The sequence below is a fragment of the Carassius auratus genome, chromosome 41, assembly GCF_003368295.1.
Source record: "Carassius auratus strain Wakin chromosome 41, ASM336829v1, whole genome shotgun sequence".
NCBI lineage: Eukaryota > Metazoa > Chordata > Actinopteri > Cypriniformes > Cyprinidae > Carassius > Carassius auratus.
Window position 1 is genome coordinate 736121 of NC_039283.1, and position 19870 is coordinate 755990.

The 19870-nt window shown below is 35.0% G+C and overlaps 1 protein-coding gene and 1 pseudogene across 1 annotated transcript; one reads left to right on the forward strand and one right to left on the reverse strand.

Moving 5' to 3' along the window:
• Positions 1–214: 214 nt before the first annotated feature.
• Positions 215–5264, forward strand: LOC113059735 (2,4-dienoyl-CoA reductase, mitochondrial-like; annotated as a pseudogene).
• A 1442-nt stretch (positions 5265–6706) lies between these two features.
• LOC113059736 (calbindin-like) lies at positions 6707–18975 on the reverse strand. The gene is made up of 11 exons (XM_026228288.1): positions 18822–18975; positions 18449–18525; positions 14433–14507; positions 13466–13546; positions 13026–13082; positions 10826–10903; positions 10671–10726; positions 10555–10594; positions 10420–10473; positions 8840–8911; positions 6707–7425 (listed from the first exon to the last, which is right to left on the reverse strand). Exons 1-11 carry the CDS (start codon positions 18898–18900, stop codon positions 7312–7314), a joined length of 783 nt encoding a protein of 260 aa, XP_026084073.1. The 5' UTR covers positions 18901–18975; the 3' UTR covers positions 6707–7311.
• Between the last annotated feature and the right edge of the window lie 895 nt (positions 18976–19870).

Here is a 19870-nt window from a genome sequence, read left to right on the forward strand (position 1 = left end):
ATCTCGTTTAATTGTAATATGTGCACTGAATGGGGAAAATCGTGTCTTTCAAACTTGATTTTTCATTTGAGACGTATTGCATGAATTAGAATGTATAATTCTCTAGCTTAAGTACTAATTGTTTACATTGGCATTGTCCTGATGACCTCTCACCCATTTTCTGTTTATAAAAGCTACTATTTGTTCCTGACTGAGTTCATGTATAAAACAAAATGAACCTCTTTGCATCCTTTAACAGATGTTTGGAAATGGGACGAACACTTTATACCAGAGCGGTCCTCAAGCTAGATTCTTCCCACCTTCTGAAAGTGTTATGCTTCTCCCAGGAACTTATAAAAAACAAAGTGGCCTTCATCACTGGAGGAGGAACGGGACTCGGAAAAGCCATGACCACCACTCTGTCTTCACTGGGAGCGGAGTGCGTGATAGCCAGCAGGTTAGTTATCTCATTACAATTAAAAAATATTAAGCAGCACAATTGTGTCCAACATTGATAGTAAGAACTCTTTTCTGAGAACCAAATCAGCATATTAGAATGATTTATGAAGGATCATGTGACACAGAAGACTGCAGTGATTGCTGCTGAAAATTCAGCTTTGCTCTCACAGGAATAAATTACATTTTATTTATTTACTTTTGTTCTACTATTATTGTTTTTTACTGTAATTCTGATCAAATAAATGCACCCTGTTGAGCATAAGAGACTTACTTTTACCTCAGACACATTTTCACTTTTTTTGTAGGTCTTTCAATTCTTTAATAAAAGCTAATGTACCCTACAGCAAAGCCGAAAGCTTGAATCAATTTGAATTAGAGTGATTATTTTTGTTAAGTCTTCTGTCATCACACCACATCCAGAAATCTTGAAGTTTTGAAGAAAACAGCAGATGAGATCTCACAACAGACAGGAAAACAAGGTACCTCTGCTTTATAAAGTCTATGCAAACAGTGTTATATATTCTTACAGCAATTCAGATTACGGTGAAGAACTTGTTTTCATCCTCCTAGAGTTTGATAATTGTCTTTATGTTTCAGGTCCATGCCGTCCAGTGTAATGTTAGAGACCCTGCTTCAGTGGAGGCCGCTGTTAACCAGCTTGTCAATGATGTCGGCCTGCCTGATGTAGGTTTAGGTCTCCATCTGAACAGCAGTAATGCAATAGATTAAGCCAAAAAAAAAAAAAACTATTTCTGATATGCATTGTTAACCCACAGGTAGTGATAAACAATGCTGCTGGAAACTTCATCTCTCCATCAGAAAAGCTTTCCCCCAATGCCTGGAGAACCATCACTGACATAGTGCTGAACGGCACCGCATATGTCACGCTAGACATCGGGAAACGCCTCATCAAAGCTGAGAAAGGTTATTATTATTTTATAGAGATGTAGCAAAGTAGTTCAACTTTTAATTAAGATAGAAATATAGGTTACCCTTACAAACAGTAGAGCATAGCTCTAGTAATGCTGATGTCATAGGTTTGATTACCAGGGAATGCATGAACAGATAAAAAATGTGCACCTGGAATGCAATGTAAGTCTCTTTCTGGATAAACGCTTCTGCAAAATGCATAAATGCATGAAAACGGTTGTTAGATAGGTTGAATGGAAGTGGTTGAGTTAGAGAACATAACCACTAGAGGGCAGTGAGAGCAAATTAAAAAAAAAAGTCTTACAGAGTACACAAGTCACTGATATTTTGCTGTGTTTGTATTAACAAATCAGCATATTAGAAAAAATTTCTAAAGAGTCATGGGTGCTGAAAATTCAGCTTTGCCATCACAGGAATAAATTACATTTTAAAATATATTAAAATGGGAAATAGTTGTCTTCAATTGTAATGATATTTCACCGTATAATAGTTTTTACTGTGATTTTGATCAAATAAATGCAGCCTTGGACTGCACAAGAGATGTATGGTTGTGTAGATGATCCATGTTTTTTTGTTTTTTTTTTGCCCATTGTCTTGATTCCAAGTATGTGTGTGGGTTGACCTCCTCTTTTTGACCCCTTTGTGCTTCCTTGAACAGTGTGATTACAGACTGTTCAATTACTCCACTAACTCGAGGTCCAAAGATAATATATTATTGATTACAAGTCTGACCTTCACGATACAGTGTGTTTTATCATCATCTCATTGTGTCACAGGTGATCTGAAGCCTAGTTTCGTCTCAATTGAGGCAGCAGAAACGTATAATCTTGTTGCATTTATTCATTTGAAGGTGCTGCGTTTCTGGCCATCACCACAATCTATGCTGAGAGTGGCTCAGGTTTTGTCGTGCCAAGTGCTGCTGCTAAAGCTGGAGTGGAGACGCTTTGCACGTATGTACTCGGTTACAATACAGACATGTTATTAGGTCCAGTTCTCCTGGCTCCTGGTCCAGTTCACCTTTGAGAATCAGGTCCTCCTCTCAAATGCCTTTCTAATATATTCTTGGGGAGCTGCATAAATTATCATAACGAAAGTGCCGTTTGCTATGTTTCATTTACATTTTTATTTTAAGATTGGGATCTTGATGCCCTCCCCTTAAGAAGTGTTAAATATGCTGAAAATACAACAGGGAGAGGTGAACAGCACACTATCTAACTGATGATAAGGATCAGTTGCTCATTAATAATATAATCTATGCTTAAATGTTTAGTTCAATGACAGGATTTATTTATGTTAATACATTTATTTATATATGATGCTACATATACATACATACATAGACGCACACACATGCACACACTACTTATATATAATATATAAAGTAGAATTTTATATTTGTATTATTTAGTAGTTAAGTATATTATTATTATTAAAATGGTGAAGTTGTTATTGATATTTGTTTCTTCATGAATGATTAAACGAGAATCCTAACTTGATTCCAAAAAAGTTGTTTATCTGAATCCGTTGCCTTGCCTTTGATTAAAATAAATAAATAAAAAATATATTATTAGAGCAAAGATTTGAATATATTTATATGAATATGAATATAGATATATAAGTATCTTAAATATTGTATTATTAATGTTATTTTTAGATCATATTTTATATATATAATATTAATAATAATAATATTATTATTATTATTGTATTTATCTTTTTAATTCTTACTAATATTAAAATTGATTTTGAATATTTTTGTACTTTTTGGAATTTTTAATGTGTTTTCAGATCTTAGGGCCCTACAGTATTTATTTACCAGATTTGAAATGTTCTATACATTCTGTACATAAGATCACCAGAGCCTTAACTGCCCTTTGATCGCATTTTCCTTGGCTTGACCATGAGCCACTGTGTTTGCTATTGCTTACGCTGTGTGATAAATCTAATGGGGAAAACAAATCGGTCTCAGAAAGATAATTGCAGTAGAAGCCGTGATGGCCATGTCTTGATAGATAGGATGTCCCCTAAAAGTGGGACAAATTTCAAAATAAATCAGAGCATGTGTAAAAAGGTCTGACTGATTCCATCTACCCACAGGTCTCTGGCAGCAGAGTGGGGCAGATATGGCATGAGATTCAATATCATTCAACCAGGACCAATCAAAACCAAGGTAGTGTGCCAGTTTTTTCTTTTTTTCTTTTCTTATTCATTGCTCTTCTCTGAACATGTCATCCAACCCTCGGTGTGTTCAGAGAGAAGTTGTGATGTCCATTTTGTGAGTGAATCGGGCTTTCTATTCAGAACCAATTTGAATGATTGGTTTACAAATCAGACTGATCCAGTTCTTGAGTTCAACTCTGAAACAATCCAGTTTGGATTATTTTCAATCTTTCAAGCTTTTAAATTTTATGAAATTCATCTGAAAAAGGTGCTTTACAGTGACTCCTCCTGTATCTTTCTGAAGGGCGCCTTCAGCAGACTGGATCCCACTGGTGCGTTTGAGAAGCTGATGCTAGAGAATATAGCTGTGGGTCGTCTGGGAACTCCTGCAGAGATCGCCAATCTTGCCGCCTACCTCTGCAGCGATTATGCCAGCTGGGTGTCAGGCGCGGTGAGTACGGTGACCTTGTGTGAAAAGTGCTTTGTCTCTCTGGGCGAGAGCTCACCTAGCATCATCCCCACAGGGCCTCTCCATTTACAGCCAACTGGAAATGGAGCCAAAGGCACACACTCCACCCCTCTTTCCCTCTCTGAGTATCTGAAGGAATTTTGTGAAGAATTGGAGAAAAAAATGGTGCTCTAGAGATCAATACGGAATTATATGGTCCGGCGCATTACTGTAATTGCCCTATACTTATAAAGTTAAGCAGCCCTGACAGGGCAGCTAATATGTTTTTCACAGTGAAAGACAAATTTCCATCTCATATACCTCCTTTTTCTCACAGATCATTCGGATGGATGGCGGTGAATATGTCTCCATTGCTGGCGAGTTTAATGGCTTGAAAAAGGTGATTCCCCCCACCCACCGCCAGCCTTAAAGTCAATCAATTAGCAATTAACAATGGGGTGTTTTATTACTTTATTTATTATATGTTTACCTTGATTTTATTTTCTAGGTCACACAGGAGCAATGGGCCATTATGGAAGCAATGATCAGAAACACAAAAGGATCATAAACATCTGAAACAGCAGAAAAACTAATGACAGTTCTAATCTCAATCTCCCATTGTAGCACAGAGGATCATCTATTTTGAAATATGATTTATAGATTGTGACTTAAATTGTCCTGGCACATACAAATATCCATCCAGTCACATGTTTATCACATTGAGGGCTATAATGAATTGTTGTGTGGAGTTTTTGAGATGTGCTGAAAATAGATATTGTGTACCTGTCTGCCATTTCTGCCTTAACAATCTATTGTAACAATCTCAGTTGCATATACTGTAAACATGTAGGTTAAATTTTTACCTACACACTTCCCCTGTACTCTGGGATGGAATCCAGCATTCCTGCAATCCTAAGCATATTAGAGAATAGATGGGTGGATAAATGGTTCCTGTCCGATTTGATAAATCCCACAAAAACATGTTTTGAGACGTTATTGTGATTAAAAGGATATAAAAACACTCAGCCTGACCTTTTATGGCAACATGTGTTAGAAGTCTTACAGTATCTTTCAACAGCCTTATGATGTAATGATGAAGTAGATAAGATATTTTGGTATACATTAACTTGTTTCATGCTTAGAAATTCATTTTCATCTGTTTCTTCCTAGTGGTTTCCATTTCAGAATACATTACTGCTTGTGGTGGGAGCAAAATAAGTCTTTTTTGTCTTGGGCTCTTGACAGCATCTGAGAGTATATAAGAGAAATAAAAAACATGGTACCCTTAGGGAAAATGGTGTTTTCTTTTGACATGCTCTTGTTAATGGTATATAGTGAATTATAATGCTTGTATAATACAGATAATCACATATAAGTCTTACTCTTTGTTGAAAGTGCGACGTTCAATTTTATGTTTACACACACACTACCGTTCAAAAGTTTAAGGTCAGTGCGATTTATTTTTATTTTATATACATATATAAGTTAAACAGTAAAATTATGAAATTACTATTTAAAAGATCTCATTTCCATTTGATTTGGTGATGCAGATTTGGTACTCAAGTAGCGTTTCTATCAGTGTTGAAAACAGTTGTGATTCCTGTTATTTTTGTTACATTTTCTGGATTCTCTGATGAATAGAAAGTTCAAAAGAACTATTTATTTGAAATGGAAATCTATTGTACCAGTGTAAATGTATTTACTGAATAACATTTTTATTTTATTTAATAAAAACCTATAGACTTTTGAACGGTAGTGTTATCATTTAATATATTATGCAATAATAGATGTATTTAAATGTTTAATACAGTATGTAATGTAATATTTGCTGGGCAAATCCTGAGTCTTGATGGTTTTAGGCCTCAATATGTCCTTATAATCATAAGTGCTAAATATCAGTTAGCCTTAATAGTGGCATTTTCAGGTCAAGCCAGGGTGCTAAAATAGCTTATAAATTGGCATTGAAATCCTGGTATGAAAACAATTTTCTGTCTACAGCGCTTGAAGGGAAAAAGCATTTCTCTTGAATGCCATTCATCCTTGGTGTTCCAGTCCAAAGGTGTCTAATCGAAAATGCCACGCATAAAATCTTGATATAGATATGAAAATTGTGAAAATCAAATGCATTTTCAATACGCCCCTATCCTAGTTGATTTAGTTTCTCTCAACATTCCAGCTAAATAAACCGCTTTAGCCAGAGTGTTTCTGTTTGTTCACAATGACACAAGTTTTACGTCTTGTGGTGTCCGCTTTGGGAAGGTCAACTGTTCAATTATAAGATAAGATCATGATCTGTTGAAACTTTAAATGGGAAGGAGAACTCTAATGAGAATTGCTTTGTGTTTTTTTGCTACAACTCTCCAAGCCCTGCTTTATGTGCACGTACTGTTTCAAAACCAAGCATTCATTTTGAGAATGATTTTATTGACTGAGCAAAATAACATTTGCATGTTCTGATTGTTGCAACACATCACACAATGAATTTCCTGAGATGTTCATCATTTACACATATTGTTCCAAACCTGACTTTCTTCTGCGAAACACACAAAAAATATTTTTTATCCATACAATAAAAGTCATTGGGGTCCAAAACAAATCAGCACTGGATCCCATTGACTTTCATTGTATGGGAGAAAGATACCTGTCCACAGAAGAAAGAATCTCATGCATGTTTAGAATTAAAATTAGACCAATTTTTAGGGAGTGAAGGATTCATGACACACAACTGGATGTGGGTAATCATTCAAGAAGTTTAATATTTTCTTACACAGTGTCTGTGGTGTTTAGCATAGAGGAGAATGTCCTTTTTTACAGTGCAAAATCTAACATTAGAGACAGGACTGGGGCGATGCATTACATTTGGCATGTGCTTGCAGTCAAAAATACCCCACTAGCAGGGCCTGCCGTCAGCTACAAACATGCATCGCAAAAGTAAATGCAGTCTTTTGGAGTTTTATACGATCGATCCCACCAAAAGCATTCTTTGAGGACATTATTGCTTTTGTCTATGATATTCAATACTTGCTGAATAGGTATTTTGGTATTGAATTGAGATGGGGATATGGTAGCATGTTGGGTTTCTTCTTTTGTTGAAGGAATTGTGTTTGTGTATGGAGTGTAGCTTGTAAGTATCGTATGTGTGCCATTGTTAAAAAAATCTGTACACTTAGAAACAGTATAGAAACAACAAATTGAAAAGTATGTACCACTGGGTTGCCTTTCTATGTGAAATACATATTCAAAATGAAAGAACGTAAGAGGGTTCTAGCTACTTTACGCATCACAGGTGAGCTGAGGACGGGGTTCTGGGATGGTGTGAGTACAGACGGAGCCGTTCACATCTCCTCTGCGCACAACACCAGCGCTAACTCTGTTCTGTAGAGCTTGCCTCCATCAGACAGAGCCATGATGGTGCTCTTATACGTCGGGATTTTGCTGACTTCAAGAACCTGTCAGAGATCAGAAGAATATCTTCAGTGATTCTTCAGAGCATCTGTCAATGTGGCATTAGTAATCAGTTTCCATGAGCTTCAAAGGCTTTTTTCAGACATGCAGCAATTTTTTAAAAACCCAAACCGTATAAGTATATTGAATTGCATACTGTTTTTACTTTGCTACATTTATGAGTTGTGAACAAACCCTTGGTATGAAATGGCCTGAACAGTTGGTGTCAGTAAGATTTTTTTTTTTTTTTTACTTTTATTCAGCAAGGATACATTCAATTTATTTAAAGTGACAGAAATCTTTGTAACATTACAAATGGCTTTACATTTTTTCATAAATACTGTTCTTTGAACCTTATTAATCAAAGAAAAAAATATGAGAAAATAAGCAGCATGAGTTTCAGCATTGATAATAAGAAGAAATGTATCTCGAGCACCAAATATATGGATGTAGAAGGATCATGTGACACTGAAGTAATGTAATGGCTGCTGAAAATTCAGCTTTGCCATCACAGGAATACATTACACAATATTACTATTTTTCCCCCCGTCATTTTAATCAAATAAGATTTAAAAAAGAGATTAAATTATTTTTTGACAAAAATACCTTACTGAGTCCAAACTTTTGAATGGTAGTGCAGATAGTTATTGAATTTAATTTATTTATGTAAGTTTTTTTTGGACAAAACTAAAAAGTATTTTCCAGGTTCAGGCTCTGTTGTTTCCCACAGAAAATTTAATAATTTTGTAAAAAAAAAAAAAAAAAAATTGGATTACTAATACATGATTTTAAGTTAAGAGGTCATCTATACGCAAATTCACAATGTTCAACTTTAAAATGTAATTTTTCACAGCTGGGAAAATGGACCCACATTACTGATGACTCATCCTGCACTACACAGATTTTTGTACAATCAGATGTTCTCTAGAATGAAAAAACCCCTCCCGCATTCACAGCTAGCAAGTTGCTAATCATGGCTCAGCTGTGATCTAACTGAAGCCAATTGGTTATTTAAAAAAAATGCTTTTCTATATGTATTAATTTTGTTTGTTTCTACTGTCTGAGGGACTAAAGATGTCATCTGTGGTAATCTACAGATTTCTAGCTGAAATTGCACTGATCCCAGACAATTCCCCGTTTTTTTTTTTTTTTTTTTTTTGGAATGATAGTTTCATGATGACAGTAGTTTCTTCTTTTACATCAAGTCTTTCTATCTTCTAAAGCTGAACATTTGCATGCAATCCACATGCATCAGCAGGAGATTAGATTTCTCACTATATTATCATTTATGAGTCTGCTTCAGGAAAATAGTTTGTGCTCATCGTGGGCTTCAACTGAGAGTCAGAATACATCAACAGATCTCAGAAAATGAAAGCATGAAACCTCCAATCAGCTGTTTTTTTCTTTATAGATGTGTACCTTGTTATTTTTTTCACAAAGGTCTTTAAGGAGGGCGTCAAGCTCATTTTCGTCCATGTAACCATTCCTGTCCTGGGAGAGGTGGAGAGCATAGTCAACATTAACGAGCACAGATGTGTGACAGCCACAGAGGAAACTCAGTGTCATGCCACTTTACTATCATTTCCTGTATTCTCTATGCAGACATTAGGGACGCCTCATGCAATGTTCTCTAGGGAGAGATTGGAAATCAGGGCATTAAGGATCGGTTTTGCACACAGAGTCAATGCAATGACATGCTGGGTCTCGAGGTGCTCATTTGGTGCTTTGAAGAAATAAAAGCCAAGAGAAAGTGGGCCTGTAACATCCGTTAGATAGCTTGAGACATTTAGACATGCTCCTGAAAAGACAGTGTACGTACTATATGTATTCGATTTGGTTTAAAAGAAAAATTCCCCCTCAAATTCATTTTTTTAAACTTTTTTATTCACCACCATGCCCTACCAAATTTATCATTTAATCTTTTTTATATATTTCTTATATTTGTAATAAACAAAAGTAGATTTGATTTGATTTGACTTCAAAATATTGGAATAATCTTTTATTGGAATTTTATTTTACTTTACGTTACACAGTTCTTGATCATAAAATAACACTTCATAGCAACCTGGGGCTGAAAAGATGCTGCAGAACAAATAGTCACACATTGTAAGAATGTATAATATACTTGTTTTGAAGGTAAAATTAACTTAATAATTTTTGAGTGAACTATTAACTTCTGCATCAAAAACCAACATAAAACATTATGACTTTTCAGAAGGCATAGTCCTAGAGCCGATCCTATCTATATGCAAAAAGTATGCAAGCTGCGTAAGGGACCCTGAAACACCAGGGGGTCCACTTGCTCTCAATGGTGATTCAATATTAGTTTTGTTTTTGAATTTGGCCAGCAGTTACGAAAACCGTTTATGTCATTTCTTTTAATGCATTGCGCTGTTGCACTTTCTACATAAAAATCAGTTAAATCATGTTGCGTGAATGTCATACAGTGTAACAAAAAAAAAGGGAAAGAGCAAACAATATGAGGCCAAACCACATGTCTGCTAAATGCAGACCATCAGTCAGTGTGTCTGTAATGGAATGCTTCAGAGCTTTGAGCACATGCTGTCACCTCTAATGTAGCATCATCACTCTGTGTTTTCTAATAGCCCAGAAGCAGGTATGTTTGCACTTGAGCAGGTTTCCATGTGAGTTCGGAACCCGAACCTGCCGATCAATAAAGATCAGGGATGCTGTCATCAGCAGTGAGGAACTTGCCCTATTCAGGGACACGGTAATACATCACAATGGAGCCAGGGCCAAAAGATTCAGTGGTGTTGGAGGTGATATCCAGACTGAAAGAGACTATCTTTGAATACTAATGGCTGCTTTCTTCGGGTCTTATACAATTGGAGACACTTTGGCTGATCGATGCATGCTTGGTTATGTATAAAATCAACTTGTATTAAGTTTAGGCTTGAGGTATTTTAAGTCTGTCGGGCACAGAGGATTTTTATTATTAAATGATATGAAGGAGTGATTGATCAGTGCAAGAGACTTACCTGATCATATAACTCAAAGATCTTGTTGAACTCTTTTCTGGCCATTTTTACCCCCTGAAGAAAATATTTGTTCAGTTGTAGGTGGTTAAGGGTTAATCCGATCCATTTACGGGTTAATTCCTAATGCTGACATACCTGAAATTTTAGTAAAAAATTCTCCTGGTCCGGTAAAAGCCTGTTTAAAAAATAAGAGAGTTATTGAGTTAAAAGGCAGCGATAAATATTCATAATGAAATTGCAAGCTCACTTACCGTGCCATTTCTGACAGACATAATTTCCCATCTTTATTAGAATCAAATATTTTCAGCTGTAAAAAAAAAACAAAAAAAACAACAACAACAAAAAAACAATATATTCCCTCAAAATCATAATTTATGATGGGCTGTGCAGTTCACCCTGAACTTACCGTAGTTAGTGTGTACTCCTCTAGTTTCTTCTCATCATATGGTTTTTTAGCCCTCTGAAGCAGGTCTTTTAAAAAATTCTGAAAAACATAAGATTCGGAGTCATCAAGTAAGTTTGGGGTCAGTAAGATGATTTTTTACAGTTTATTTATTACTTTTGAGGATGCTTCAAATAGATTTTGAACAAAAACTTACAAACCTTTAATAACAGAAATACTGTGAGATATGAGGTTGTTAATTGATGCGATACACTTATATTGAAGACATCATCATGCATTATTTTTTTACTTTTTTTTTTAAATAATTGTGCAAAAATTCCTGGTGAAAAACCCATGACTCTGTAGAGAAATTTCCACCAATCAGAGAAACACAACAAATAAATTGCACTTCTGTGAAGCACTGCAAATATTCAGTTTATCTACACACTCAGCTCCCTAAATATTTGTATGCATAATATGCAGATTTTGCAATAAAGGTAAAATTCTGGTCATTTTTAATTTGATTGTCATTTGCAATGCTTCATGGGATTGTAGTTCTTTTTCTCTTTAAAGCCTTGTACTTTTTGTCTGATTTTCAAATGGTAATGTTGTGATTCACCTTGTAGCTAATTGAGTTAGGCATTTTATGCTTATATCTACGAAACAAAGACTTATGGGAAAAAAAATTAATGAGAAAAATATTTCCATAACCAGCATTCATGACCGGAACTGTCCATATTATGTTTATAGTGGAGCTGCCTCCAAAATGCAATGTCCATATTTCACAAGAACTCTCAGAATTTGTTTTTCCTGTCATTACATTAGTGGGTTCAAAAGCAGTCCAGTGTTGACAGATTGCACTCATCAAATCACTGACTGTAATTCTGGCAGCAGTTTAAAGAAACCTCTCCCTATTTTAATTTAAATGCATGAATCCTCAGTGCTTACTTTACACAAGCTCCTTTGAGTGGTGCATGTGGTTATTAGCATTGGGCCCAAAATCAAATCTTTTGTTCAGTTTGTTGTCATACCCTCCAGTCCACATGCTAGATTTGCTAGACTTCTTGAGAAGGAAACTCCAGAGCAGGTTATAATATGTCTTAAATAACAATCTTAACTTAAACTTGAGGAATAGTTCACCAAAAAAAAAAAAAAAAAAAAAAGTGGATGGGTTTGTTGAAATTCACCAGTGGATCCTCTGCAGTTAATGGGTGCCATCAGAATGAGAGTTCAAATTGCTGATTAAAAACATCCACAAATAATCCACATGACGGTGTGTTTATTAGAAAAAAAAAACTCTTTTAAAAATTTTAAATGGTCACTTCTGGCCAAAATACCAATCTAGAATGACCCTTCCTCCAGTGAAAAAGTCTTACATTAAAATCCACCAACCATTTTTGTTTAGAATAATTTTGCTTGTAAACAGTGCTTCATCTATGTATATTTCTCACCCATTTTAAACAAGATGACATTTTCACTGATTTTAGTTTGCAGCAACACATAAGGGTTAAAATATCTTGATGGATTTATGACAAACACAGCTTTTGACTTTACAAGATGTTAATTGATGGTGTGAAGTCATGTGGATTAGTAGTGGATTGTTTTTATCAGCTGTTTAGACTCATATTCTTATTCACTGCAGAGGATCCACTGGTGAACAAGCTACATTTCTCCAAATCCGTTCCAGTGGAGAAAAAAAAAAAAAAAAACTCTACAGTACATCTTGGATGGTCCAGGGGTGAATACATTTTTTCAGTAAATTTACATTTTTTGGGTGAACTCTTCCTTTAAGTAACTTGATACTTCATGATTTTTTTCCAAACATATGTGAACAGATTATGAACTCCAAAAATGAATCACGCGAAGTATTTTTACATATTAAGACTGCAGTACACTTTTTTTGCTTTATTGCATTTTTTGGTTTTGCTGAAAGTCAAACTGACCCCAAACAGAACCAGAAATGTTACTGTAGTCACATTTCTGAAAAGTACATGTTGACTTGTTTGTAAAATACAAAGTTAAAGCTGTAGTGTGTCAGTTAAGTCAGAGCATCATACATATTTTAAGGGACAATAACAGGTTTAAAATTACTATTATTATTTTTACACCTACAGCACTGGGGTCTCTATGGGTCATACATAAAGAACATAAAAAGTAAATCTCAGCAGACAAAAACATGAAGTTACTCAACAAAGAAGACTTTGAAAGATCAAAAGGTCATTACCTTGAGTTCGTCAGCTTCGATGTATCCACTGTGATCAGCATCATAATTTCTCCAAGCCTGGTGGAAAAATGAATCAATTTAACTTTTGGAATTGTTACAGAAAGCTGATGCTGATCTTAAAAATTTGCATTTATATTTTTTAAATGTCTTAAATCTCTTATGCTCACCAAGGCTGTATTTATTTGAAAAAATACAGCAATATCAGGACCTATTATTACAATTAAACATAACCATTTTCTATTTTAAAATGTTGTTTATTCCTGTAATGATAAAACTTACATTTTAGCACTTTAACTGCAGTTCTCAGTGTCATATGATCGTTCAGAAATCGTTCTAATATGCTGATTTAGTGCTGTAATCACTGTAATTGTATACTTCAAATGCATGCAGTGGTATCATCTATTTCTAGTTTGTTTAAACTGTGTAAATTTCAGACTTACCTCCATAAATTCTGCACAGGATTTCAGCTGTTGCCTGAAAAATAGCAAGAAGTTTTCCTCTGTAGGTAGTATTTGAACCAGCTGTGAAAGATGTAAAGACAAAAATCAGATAAAAAAAAATGTATGCACTTTTTGATTAATGTAATGCGCATAAATTCCTATGGGAAAGACAAGTTGACTGTCAGCTATCAAGGGATGACAGTTTGAGGTGTCAAGGGCTGCTGGATATCTGCTAAGTGATAGTATTTCTGAAATGATGCTCTCAGAGAGCCGCTGACAGCTGCATTGATTGCTGAAACTCCACATGCTTTCACTACGGAGCCCCGCACATGACATGCAAGAAAAAATAAATAAATTGTGCGCACGATTTACTAATACGTTCCCTCAATGTACAAAAACGTGCACACGATTACTATTGCGTTCCCTCGATTTACTATTGCGTTCACTCGAATTGCTAAATCGTGCACACAATTTATAAATCGAGTGAACGAAATAGTAAATCAAGGGAATGCAATAGTAATCGTGTGCACGTTTTAGTACATTGAGGGAACGAATTAGTAAATCGTGCACATGATTTAGCCTAATATTTTTTCCTGCATGTCATGTGGGGGGCTCCGTATTTCACTGCTCTGAATTCAACAGTATGAACAAGCGATTCTGTTTTCATAAATAATTTGTCAATGGTCAAATGTGAGCCCCATTGATGCAACTTTTTGTGGCTCATGGTACTTTTGTTGGATGAAAGGATTTCATAAATGAACAAACATTTTTATTCTCAGGTAAATCAACACAGCAGTCAGCTGAATTTTGTGCCTTACTAACATGTCAAAGCTTTTTAATTTTGGAGTCTAAACACTGCAGTTTGTACCAGGCATTTGGACAGTCAGAAAATCTCATTATATTATTTATTTAAATAAAAACATATGTATTATTTGAACACCCTAACACAGGGTTTTAACTTTCTTACCTCAATGATACCTATTTTCCCGTCAGCATTTTGTTCATATTTCTCCACAAAGGCTTTCATCTTGTCTGTTAGTTCCTGAAAAAAAAAATTTTATAATAATCATGCATTCTAAAGAACTCATTCTGTAACTCTTAGGCATTTTAACAAAAAATACAGTTTGCTACAGACTTCAGTTGCTATAATCAAGCTTTCAGCTGTTACAATCCATTTCTTCTGCCTTCTAAAAGCCACTGATGTATAAAAACAAATACACACAGACAGATGGGATGTACTGCTATCTTCAGCCCTCATTGCACAATGCTGATTGTGTTTTCTTACTGCTTTTGATGCAGATGAGAGGAGTTCTCATTCCTCAAAAAAAATCTGCCCATCTTGGCATAGGACACTTTGCAAAAATCACTAAAATGTGAAACACTTCAATTCATTCACATGATGGGGTAAGGGTTTTGATGACAGTTAGGCCCCAGACTCCAGAGTTGACTACATCCACTAAGATGCAACCCACCAAGTTTGCAAAACTTTTGCCTGTTATTTGTCTTACTACAGGTTCAGTGAGAATCAATAGCTTGGCTGAGACAAATGAAGGCATATCCTCAGACAGTCATCTCTGAGAGGGTATTGCTCTGCTGCAGGGCAGACGTCTAAATTGAGTATACTGGAATAAAATGCTTTCAATGTGCTTAAGCATTAGATACAGAAGATGTGGGTCATTAAATAATATGAAATATTATTCATTATATTTTGTGTATATGTACAGTATATTGTTTTGTGTGAGTGTGTGTGTGTGTGTGTGTGTGTGTGTGTGTATAAATCCATCTAGCTTATAATTATATTATACATTTAAAAAATTAATAATTACTTGTATATTTTTATACAGTATTTAAATTTCCTTCAACCCAAAATTCCAAATACAGGCAAAATACCAGTAAAAAAAAAAAAAAAATTGTTGCACAGTTGGTATATATATATATATATATATATATATATATATATATATATATATATAGTCACATTTTGTTGCTTTGCAACCTGAAATGAAGACCGACTCCGATTTTCTTTCTTCATTTCAGGCTGAAAAGCAACAAACTCTCTTTCGTTTAATACGCAGAGGGTTCTGTGTGATTGGTTGAAAAGCCATTGATTGAAGAACCATAGTGAAGTCCTTGTCCTCTGTGGTTTCTGTCCGGAAAAGTGATCAAAAGGATTTAATCCAAATATGCCTGCTTTAGCTGACATAACAGTGAGGGAGGGATAAAATCTAAACAATTTAAAGGAACTGAAAAAAAATGAAAACGAAATTTAGTTTAGTCGAACTGCCCTCTTTCAGATAATGATAAACCGAGTCAGTTTGCAATTTTAGTGATGATTAGTAGTAAAAGAAAAAGTTAAAAACATAAAACCATGTATTAGTTTCATACTGAGTCATGTTGTTGATTTGTTCATTGTCAGCTCCCAGGATGCATTGCAGCATGAATACATTATGCGGTTCCTGATCAAGGATTATTGTTTGGCTGCTTGCTGTCTTCATGCTGATGTTGTTGTTTTTGTCATCTCGTGTTAGCTATTTGATGGATCTTTTTACTCATTTGATGTTTGTAGATTGTCACCATTATCAGGGTTTGTGTGTTCAGATCCATGTATGTCTATAAAGACATTTTCAGTCTGCTTTCTTCGTGAGTATTAGGCAAACTGACTTGAAGTATAGTGGGCACATATTTAATCTTGTACATGAAACCTGGAAACATGCACTGTCTACAAGTCTGAATAAATTAAATTGCTATATGCACAGGCCCATGAGAGACATTTAGGGTGCAGTAAAGCACAGCACAATATCATTAGAGGTGTGAAATGACCCAGTGGCTGCTTTTCCTCAGTGCTGTCACAGTCCATCACTTCTTTTTTATTCCTAATAGGGCTGTAACTCAAAGACATGGGAATCTCAGTAAAGTACATCCACTGGACACCACCTCAGAAACAACATGGAGGACAAGAAAGTCACTGCTTTACAATGTCAGACCAGCTGCACACCTTGGATCTTGCAGTTATAACATAAATATGGTGTTATTGTAGAGGTTTATTATCAGTACTGGTAACCTGACGGTTACTTGCTTGTGTAGAAGTGTAAGGTTTACATGGTTAGCCCCTGGTGATTGACACTGTAACTATACCAATTTGGTTCAAAAAGCCTCTTTTATCATAATGGACATTTAAAACGAGCATTGTATCCTAACAGATTTTATTGAAGGCAACATATATTGGTAATATTTTATATTAATATATTTTATTTGATCTTTTTTAGTGCATTTTATTTATGCAGTATTTTGTTTTGTTTTGTTTAGTATTAAAGAAGCCCTATATGCTTGTTGTGCCATCAGCCAATCAACTTAATCAATGTGTCTTATTATTAGTAGTAGTAGTATATTACTATTTTTATCATTTTACTATTATCTTATTTTTTGTTTTTTATTAATGTAGCCAATTAACATTATCAGGATGGATTGATTGAATGATTGATTGATTGCCTCAAAACCTTTCAGTGGTTCCCTTGACCAAACATTTTCTGTCCTTTACTTCCAAGGGTCCTGAACCACCTGAGCAACTGTTATTAAAATGTAAATGCTTCCAGGTATGAGGCACTTAACCTGGGTTTCTCAGAGAAATGTCAATAAAGTGAATGTAGTTAATCTGCTAAATGGTTACATACTCTGACCTTCATGAGAGAACAACTCAAAACTTCACATTTGTTATTATGGCATTTCATTAGAATCTTTCAGTTACCAATTATTCAGTATATATACAGTCATACCTAGCTCTTATGTTTGCTTGGCAATTTCAGCCTTGTGTATTTTCCAGACAAGAACAATCCATGATTCGTACCAGTAATGAGTTTTATCCAAGGTCATTCCACTACATCAAGTCTAAACGCAGTTCTCTTCAATGAGCCTTTGGTTCTTTTTTGTTTTTTGTTTTTTTTCAACAAACAGTACATTGCTGTTCTTTATAGATAACTGCATAACCATCAGATTGCAGTTACAAAGGACAGTATAGTTATTGTAAAACAAACACAAATTAAGATTTATTCTCTATGAAGCAAATGAGAGGAGGAGCCAGCAGCAGATGTGCATGGACCCAGATGGGGAGACAGACTGGCTTTAATGTGCTGACTGAGACAAACTGGAACAAAGTCTCTGTCCTCTGTCAGAGCTTTTAACAGGTTTGTTAACATGCCACTCCATCATATGATACAGCAAATGCAGAATTCATAATTTAATTTAAATGCTAGGAAACAAATGTGTAATGCTACTAAAATTACATATTATACATATTTAATATTACATTACATACCAACTTTATGAAATAAGCATATTTTACATATTGTTAATTTTTTTGCTTTTTACTCTGAATCTTTATGTACTTAGAATACATTTTCCACCACTTTAAGGATTAGCTTCCTAGTTAGTTTAATTTGCATGATATTTACTAGCATCAACATATTCTACACATTTCTCTAAAGAACTTCAATGTGGAAAAGCAGTTCAAAAACACAAACCAGTAACATTTTATGAGCGTGACCCATATTGACTTACTGACATATCTTCTGAATTCATATTCTAAATGAAACTGGACTAACGCAGGAGTTTTGTCCAGTTCTGCCCATATCAGTCATGCAAATCAAACAAAAATGACCACCAAGAGCCAATAAGATTCAAACAAAATGTGTGTGTGTCTATATTTATAACTTAATTTTACATTTTAAGAGATTTTTTAAACCTGTGCAAAATGCTTAAAAAAAGGAAAAGATTTGGCAATTTTGTCATTTTATCCTAAAGTATTTTATTCTTGGTACCCAATAATTGATACTGACAGCTTTACTTATGACAGCTTTATTTAGTTATACTACTTCTATTATTATTACTATTATTGTATTGTGTTATCAACATAATATCTTCTTGGGATGTGTCTCATAAATTCAAACCAATATGCAGCAGAAAATTGAAGAAAACCGTATGACTTACCAGTCCTGCTTGTTTTCGAGCTTGTTGAAGTTCTCTGATAAAATTCTGTAACTCCTTCCCCTCGATATATCCATTACCTGAGAGCATTTACACCCCAAGTCAATGACACAACACAGTTTCAATTCAGATGAAATTAGTCTGCCAAAATGCATATTTTAAAACCATCTGAAATTATTAACAATGTTTTTTTTTTTTTTTGTCAGATTTTTATATCCTCAAAGGAAAGAAAATGGTAGATAAATAAGACAAATAATTTTAACCAAACTTTTGGAAACCAGTTGCAAAGCAGGTGGCAAGAATTATCCCAATTTTTTTTTTTCTTCCCCCAAAAAAATTTAAACCATGGAATCCACAAAATGAGGAAATAAATTACCATCGATGTCATAATGATGGAATATATCCAGGAACTGAGATGCTGAAATCTCTACTCCTTGCAGGTACGCGTTTGCCATGTTTTCTCCGTGTGTCAGGCTGATGCTGTGAGTCCGGATGCTGTGAGAATGACACTGTGATGTCTCCAGTATTTAAGTGAAGTTCCGCCCCCCTCCCCTCCCCTCCGCGGACGCCTAGCGCACCTCTTGTCTCCGCACACCGCAGGTAGCGCACGGCGAGCACTGGTGCCTGCTGCTGAGCTACACAGATGTGAGACGCATTTAAATCAGGACTTCTTTCTGCTCGTATGTCACAGACTCCAACAGAGCCCACTGACACTAATAAAATAATAATAATAAAAAAATTGCTGTTTCACAACCTGACGTGCATGAAGTTAGCTTTATGGAAACGGTGACCGTGCGCTCACAATGAATAAAAATGTGCGGATAATTCGCTACTTGCCTCGACTTATTTTGGGCAGGAGGTCTTTAGAAAAATTGGGCTATTTTTTTTAAACCAAAAATATAAGATTTCCCATATTAGTCAACAGCCGCAGCGCGCATATTTATGTCTCAAAATTACTTTCACCGAAATGACAATTTCTATAACAATAATTTTGCGTGCCCTACTGCGATAAAGCATGACGTTCGTTATTTATAGAGTTGCACATTACAAAAAAAAAAAAGGTTCAGAAAAGGTTTTGTGGTTTATCAAAAAAGACTTTTACTGTGCTAGTGATAGCCTATACCAAATAATTTGTTTTCTGAGGCATGTCTGAAGTTTCCTTCGTATGTGCATGTAATAATCTCGAAAATGTTTAACAGTGATTAACATTTTTTTACCTATATATATATATATATAATTTTTTTTTCCTGAAAGTTCTACATGTAGCCTAGTATTCTCACACTAATCCTTGCATCTAGTTGGACATTTATTTGCATATTGTTCCTAATCTTGCAAAAATTCCAAAAATCAAGATGCAAAAGGAAAAGTGAATTTACCTGGGTGGAAAATTGAGTCTAGATTTTTACTTAACTGATTTAGCTTGGG

What these genes read in the sequence shown, in the direction of transcription:
- LOC113059736 (XM_026228288.1), bottom strand. Translation starts at nt 18,900, where the DNA reads ATGGCAAACGCGTACCTGCAAGGAGTAGAGATTTCAGCATCTCAGTTC. An exon ending in CCTGTGCAGAATTTATGGAG is followed by an intron (nt 13,083 to 13,465) that starts GTAAGTCTGAAA and finishes TTTTTCCACCAG; the next exon opens with GCTTGGAGAAATTATGATGC. An exon ending in TTTGTGAAAAAAATAACAAG is followed by an intron (nt 7,426 to 8,839) that starts GTACACATCTAT and finishes GATCTCTGACAG; the next exon opens with GTTCTTGAAGTCAGCAAAAT.